Source organism: Azolla caroliniana, unplaced genomic scaffold, assembly GCF_043228905.1.
Source record: "Azolla caroliniana isolate FFs.n. ecotype wild unplaced genomic scaffold, voAzoCaro1.0.p SCAF_10, whole genome shotgun sequence".
Lineage (NCBI taxonomy): Eukaryota > Viridiplantae > Streptophyta > Polypodiopsida > Salviniales > Salviniaceae > Azolla > Azolla caroliniana.
Window position 1 is genome coordinate 6,218,925 of NW_028230445.1, and position 6,912 is coordinate 6,225,836.

Here is a 6,912-nt window from a genome sequence, read left to right on the forward strand (position 1 = left end):
CACAATACAATGCGAGCTCCTCCATCATGTCGGAGAACTAAGATAAGATAGGAGAAGAAGCTCCCGATGGTGGTCTTATTTGTGCTTTCAGTGCCGATCGCGAGAACTAAGGTAAGATCGGCACTGAAAGCACAGATCAGACCACCAGGAGCTTCTTCTCCCTTCTCCTTTTCCTTCTTCTTCTTCTTCTTCTTCTTCTTGCCTTTTCTTTCCTTTGTTATTATTGTATTGTTGTTATTTATTTTATTTTCTTAGTAAATAACAAACAATAATTAGTAAAGAAAAAGCAAAGTAACAAAGAAAATGCAAGCAACGTGCTCTTCCCTGCCCCTGCCTCTGCCTCCTTCTCCTCTGTTTCTGCCTCTGCCTCTGCCTCCTCTGTCTCTGCGTGCTCCATCGCAAAAAGGAAAGCGGGCTAGGGTTTCTTCTCCTTCTCCTTCTCCTTCTCCTTCTTCCTCCTCCTCGTTTTCATGGTTGGCTTCCTTCTCCTGGTAAGTGCTCCGCCTCCTCTCTGTTTCCTCTTCACCATCGCTGTTCACCCCCCCCCCCCCCCCCTCCCCCCCTTTCCTTTGTGTATAATTATCATCTTTTCCCATCACAGCAGTCGCACACCAAAAGTTTCCGCCTTTGTCTACAATTTTTGAGATCCTTAGCGCACCTGTTATACAGCATAGATTGTTAGATCAGAGTTTTTGAGTATCTTAGATCCAAATTTGGATCTTACACACTTACATATGCATGTATAGTTACACACACGCACGCACGCACACAACTGCCTTGCCTAACTACATAAGTTCCCAATATATGCACACATACATACACAACACAGAACTTGTGAATGTTTGTATGTGTGTGCATGTTTGGGATAGGTATGCATTTTCGCATGCATATGTATGTGCATAAAAATCGAATTGTGTGCATATAGGTGGGTAGATAGGTATGCGTTTATGTGTGTGTATATGTATGATTTTTGTCGGACACAGTTAATTCTTAACTTCTGGATGCAAACATTTGCAGATATTCTTCGAGGTTTGAAGGGCATAGGGGTAGCTGGGGGGGTTTGCTGCCATGTCGGCGGTTGTCTGTGGAAAGCGGAATTTCTTTGAAGAAATACATCCTCCAGTTCCAAAGAGGCTACGTTGTGCAGGAGAATTTGATTTGGGCCAAAGTGAATCTTCGTTGGGATCAATAGAATCTCCTCAGAATTTAGCAGACTTGCTGTTTCAATTGAAAATTCGTTTTGCTCATATGGATGATCAGGTATAATCTTCTTTAGCAATTGTTTGAATATATACATATATATATATATATATATATATATATATATATATATATATATATGGATGCATTTCTGGGACAGGTTTTGGAAATAAGAATGAAAATTTTCTTTTTTTCAACTTTCAAATCCCTATGCCATACAAAGAGGCAGGATAAGTATTGGCAGAAGAATTGGGAAGCTGGAAAATTACTTCCAGTGAGACTGAATCTAATGCATTTGATGCTCTCATGACGTAGACAAATAATATACAGTGTCACCAAGGAACTCCCTGGTGAAGTCTTTGTTATATATGAATTACTGTGGTTAAGTTCAAGATAATAGACAAAGAATACATGGTCCCAACTCATTAGTGAAGTCTTTTATATCTATGAATTACTGTGATTTAGTTCTAGATAACATGTGTACCATCCGCATCATTTATCTTCATATTGTGGTAGTGATATTTCTACGAGGTTATGTATTGTATGGTTATATGGGAGGGTTTTGCAATCCCTTTTTATACTACTGTAATCTGCTTTCTCTTTCCTTTTAGTACGGTTCCAGTTGCTGAATGATTTTTCACTAGTATGTTTCCATGCTATCATTATTCCTTATGATTAGTATTATCAGAATCCTGTAATTATTTTGGAAATTCGACCAGAAATATCATGGAGGAGCCAATCTAGATCCTAGGATACTTAAGCTAGCATAATAGTACTAGACAAGGGTTAACTTTTACATAACGTTTTATTCTCTCCCCCCCTCTTTCTTTATTTTCGCACCCTCAAATGCACTCTGTAAGCTTTATATATCCTTGTAAACTTTGGAACTGATTTAAGTCTCCATTGTTGACATTTCTGGATATAGTTGATAGAGAAAGTTTTTGAATCATGTGGGCACAATCTCGACTCCACAATAAAGAGTCTCAACAATCTTTGCCTTAGTTCTGGTGTAGAAGAGAGTACATTGGCTCCCCAAGAAAAAGGTAATTCAGTGGACTCTTGTTTCAAATTTTGAAGCTCACCTTTTTTGGCAAATAATCATGTATATACACTGCAGATGTCATTTTGACTACAGTTAACACGCGTGTCTCTATTATATAGATATTCAAGCTACAAGCTTAGAAGCTTCGAACCAACAAGTACCAGAATGTGAAGGAAGTAAATGGGTGGAACTTTTTGTACAAGAAATGCTTAGTGCTTCTAATCTTGATGATGCCAAGGATCGTGCAGCCAGAGCTTTAAAAGCTTTTGAAGAGTCAATTACTTGCCGCAGTGGACTCTTGCTTGAAGATTTGCAGAAGGTATGTTTATGATCACTATTATCAAATGATTCCTAACTGTGTATATCCTAGAACTTGTACTGACAAAATCTTCGATTACAACTTTCCCTCTATTTCCCCTAACGCCCCAGCATGTTTGTTATTCCCCCAAACAGCAATTGTCAAGGGCTTTTTGGGAAATAATGAAACTTAGGGACATTTGAGGAAATGTAGAGATCGGGTAGCTCAGAGTATTTCTGGGCTTTTTGGGAAATAATGGAACTTAGGGACATTTGAGGACTTGGTTTTTTAACTTTTTCTATTTTCACCAAGTCGAATCAGAATTTTTAGTTCTAACTTCCATGTCAATACAGGGCCATGCTGTACTAAAAGAACAACTTCAGACGGTTGTCCGTGATAATCACATTTTGAAACGTGCTGTTTCTATCCAGCATGAGAGACAGGCTGAGCATGAAAATTGCACGCAGGAAATAAACCAATTAAAACAGTTGATCTCTCAGTATCAGGAACAAGTTCGAACATTAGAGGTAATCTCAATAGGCTTCAACTTCTGGTTTTTGTGTTATTAGGAAAAAAGTCTATTGCCACAGATGACTTGTCAAGTCATGATTATTTTTGTCAAAAATATCTTTTTGATGTGCAAATTTGATGTTCAATGCCTGGCATATGATCATAACAAGGTGAATTTCCATGATATTGCATGTATACCTCCATTCTTCACCTGTTCCTGTGAGGCTGTCTTATTTTCTATAGAATGTCTAACAGTCATGCAAAGTATAAAACCCATACAAGTAGGTAGTAAACCAGGAAGGTGTTGCCCATAATAGTTATGAGATATAGACATACACCAAAATTGAATTACATTATAGTCAATCGTGAGTGTATAGCTAATTTTACGCGTGTGCTTTTATCAGCCTAGCCTTCGCCGCAAATACAGACCCTTCCCTACTAATGATTTTGCTGAAGTAATAGTTTTCTTGTTTATCCTTGTTAGGTGAACAATTATGCACTAACCATGCATCTCAAACAAGCTCAAGAAGGAAGTTCTATATCTGGACGATTCCATCCAGACGTGTTCTAAACCAAAAAGGAGAGATTCTTTGGTTTCTAACAATAGAGGTTGTAAGTTTGACAATTGAAATGCCAATTTAATTTGTGCACATTCGATGGCCTCTTTTTACACAGTTATCCTCTTCATGAACTTGAGTAATGGGAGAGTGCCCAACTAAAGCTTTGCAATATACCTAATAAGAAGCACAGCTCCTGATACATGGTTCTTGCATGAGGTTGTAAGTCTTGCAGTTTTGTTGGTATTTCTGTGGATGAAGATTTTTTGTTGGTTTTGTATGCTTGTCCATCAAATTACTGTGTGAATTGTCCAAATAGGTGTTTGGACAATTCACACGAGGTTGTGGGCTTATTATGCCCATAACCTCGTAGGTTTGTCTTATTATCTTGCTAGTTTTCCTTCCATTATGAAGCTGGGAATGAATCCCCACCCAACCATCAAATCACTTTTCCAAGAAATTGTAAAAAATTGAAGATGGTGCTATTTATTTTTAAACCTTGTTTATTATGTCAGTTATGCAACATGCAACTGCCACTTGTGAAAGTTCCAATCATAGAATATACCTTCCTTTGAAGAGCCATCCTTGATGGCTGTCGCATGTGTGACTCATGCCTAGATGTGCATTTTGTAATAAATCCTACGTGCCAATTATTAAAGAATCAATGAAACTAAACAAGTGAAATTTATCCATCATAAACATGTTTATCAAAGATTAACAAAGTAACACATTGATAGCAGAATAATTAATAGGTGATATAAATGTAGACAAGTTTTTGTTTCGATTGAAATTCCCGGATTTTCTAGTTATTAGATCAAGATGTACTGACCGTCATGTGTTTGTGTGCACAAAGTTAAGTTTGATGGAAGGATTTTACAGGAGGCCACAACTATATTTTTGGAAATGTTAGTTGCTGTTTCTTGTTTAATAACGTACTTTCTGGTTTAATCGCGTTGGTTCTTGTTGCAATGAAATGTGGTTTATTAGCTACTGCTAGTTCATTAGAATGTTGACCTCATGAGTCTTAAAGCTTCAGTACAAGCCCCACCAACATTATGGCAGTTTGATTGTGAATGTTAAAGCTTCAAGTTTGGACCTTTTTTGCACAAATGGCGAATGCGTATGAACAATTTAAATTACACCACTCTTTAAATTAAAATAACATATTCTTGTTTCAAATGTCACATCTATGTTGCTAAATAGTTATGGGCCCAAGCCATTTAACCAAACCAAACCACATTAAAACTAGACAGAACCATTTAATCACAAATTTAAACCTAACCATTCAAATCAAAGCAATTTAAAAATTAATTAAATAAGCATTGATGTCAAATTTAATTAAATAAAAAACCATTTAAGCATTTAAGTTAAGTTAATTAAATCAATTAAAAAACATTAACTAAACCATTAACGAAAAGCCAATAAACCTTTAAATTGAACAACTTGAGCCTATAAACCCAAGTTTTAGAACCAAATTAAATTGAAACCAAACCGTGTTTATAATAATTGAACCAAACCAAGCCATTTCATTATATTGGAAACGATAAACTATTAAACCATGGCTTAATGGCTCGGTTTGTTTTGATCCCAAACCAGGCCCATAAAATATATGCACACTCTTCAAATGACAAATTTATGCACACACTGTTCAATTGCCAAATCTAGATACTCTCCAAACTTGAAGACCAAACTCTTTGATTAAGACAATAGTCATATATATATTCAAGCTTGGTACATGTAGATGTGTCCCCTTTCATGTTTTTTCTCTATCTTTACGTTGTTTGCTCTCCTTTTTTGAAAGCTTTCAGTAGCTCATGGAAAGCCTTCATCAGATCCACTTGGGTAATTCTAGTGGAAAGCATTTGAGAAAAGGCTTTGTGGAGCTCCTTCGAGTAAACCCTTCATAAAATTCGTGAAAGTAAAGGCTTAACATAATGGACTGTCATGTGAACTTGTCAAGCCAATTTTTTGTGGAGTTGGCTCGCATACTCTCTCTCCATGTAGAAGCTTCAAGTAATCCCTAGTTCGCATAATCAATTCAAGGGAACTCCTCATGTAATTGGGTTCTGTAAATTGTTCGTGAAATCCATTGGTATAAAGCCTTCTTGTAATTTTCCCTTTGTGTGAAGACTTCATGTAATTTTCTCTCCATGTGAAGCCTTAGTGTAAATTCTAGTTGTAATCTCTAGCATAATCTTTACATGTAATTGCTTAATGTGAAGCTCTCATAGAAACACTTCCTAGAAAATGCTCAAGTAAACTCTTCACATAATTCTTTCGATAAAAAGGGGATCTCTTGGATAAATATGGCATGTATTGCATAATGGTTTCATGTGAAGGGTTTGTAACATTTTCATAGAAACTCTTAACAAAAAGTGTTCGTTGAAACTTTTAGGGTAAGTGTTGCAAGGAGGGGATATGCGAAGGTTATAGGGAGCAAGATGGGGAGAACCCTGAAATTTAGGGTAGAAATAATGGAAGAAAAGGGCAAGAAGAAGAAGAAGAAAAGAGGGAAACAAACACACAAGAAAAAGGTGACATGATAACACAAAAAAGGAATGCCCCTAAGAAGTTGCCAAGATTATGAGTCTCACCGAGTTTAGCAATTGCTTCATTATGAAAACATATTCAAATAGTATTGCAAATGCCATGTATGAGGCGCCAACCCATAACCTCATATATCAACCACCACGTGCGAACCAAGAGTATAAATATTTTTATCAATATATATTCTCATTATTATAATTATGTCTTATGCAATATTGCATACATGTCAACTTAAATGAGCAACATGTTTGTCATTCATGTGTGCCAAGTGGTGATCACACAACACATATAAAGTGGAGGACATATTTAGACTAGTGCCATAAGATAGAAATTTGGTTTCTACCCAACATTGAATGAATTGCATTGGGCGCGTTTAATTACATTAGGGGCTGAATACTCTTAAAATGGAGAGAGGGATCATATTTATGGATCAATGAAACAATAAGGCATCAAATGCATCGAATGGCCATGGCACATTGTTTAAATGACTAAGATCTAGTCAATTCAAAATCAATGGGATGAGTTGAATTTTTATTAGTTTGTCGAACTTTCCTTTCCATACACTTCGTGCTAAAGGTGAAACAAAAAATTATTTGTACAAGAAATAATTATCGATTGGTTATATCTTGTCTACTTTGGCAAGTGCATGGACCCAATTAATCTTAGGTAAGATACTTGTAAGTGAATGGTTTCTTGCTTGAGCCTTGAGCCATCTGTTTAACATCTTGGTTGAATTCGAAATCATCCTCTAGGTTACA

At 36.4% G+C, this 6,912-nt stretch overlaps 1 protein-coding gene across 1 annotated transcript; it reads left to right on the forward strand.

Moving 5' to 3' along the window:
- Positions 1-382: 382 nt before the first annotated feature.
- On the forward strand, positions 383-3,885 carry LOC147858870 (uncharacterized). Its single transcript, XM_087325272.1, has 6 exons — positions 383-491; positions 1,018-1,260; positions 2,126-2,243; positions 2,362-2,561; positions 2,894-3,067; positions 3,535-3,885. The coding sequence occupies exons 2-6, from the start codon at positions 1,069-1,071 to the stop codon at positions 3,619-3,621; spliced, it is 771 nt and encodes a 256-aa protein (XP_087181398.1). The 5' UTR covers positions 383-491; positions 1,018-1,068; the 3' UTR covers positions 3,622-3,885.
- Positions 3,886-6,912: the final 3,027 nt, after the last annotated feature.

What these genes read in the sequence shown, in the direction of transcription:
- LOC147858870 (XM_087325272.1), top strand. Translation starts at nt 1,069, where the DNA reads ATGTCGGCGGTTGTCTGTGGAAAGCGGAATTTCTTTGAAGAAATACAT. An exon ending in TTGCTCATATGGATGATCAG is followed by an intron (nt 1,261 to 2,125) that starts GTATAATCTTCT and finishes TTCTGGATATAG; the next exon opens with TTGATAGAGAAAGTTTTTGA. An exon ending in AACAAGTTCGAACATTAGAG is followed by an intron (nt 3,068 to 3,534) that starts GTAATCTCAATA and finishes TATCCTTGTTAG; the next exon opens with GTGAACAATTATGCACTAAC.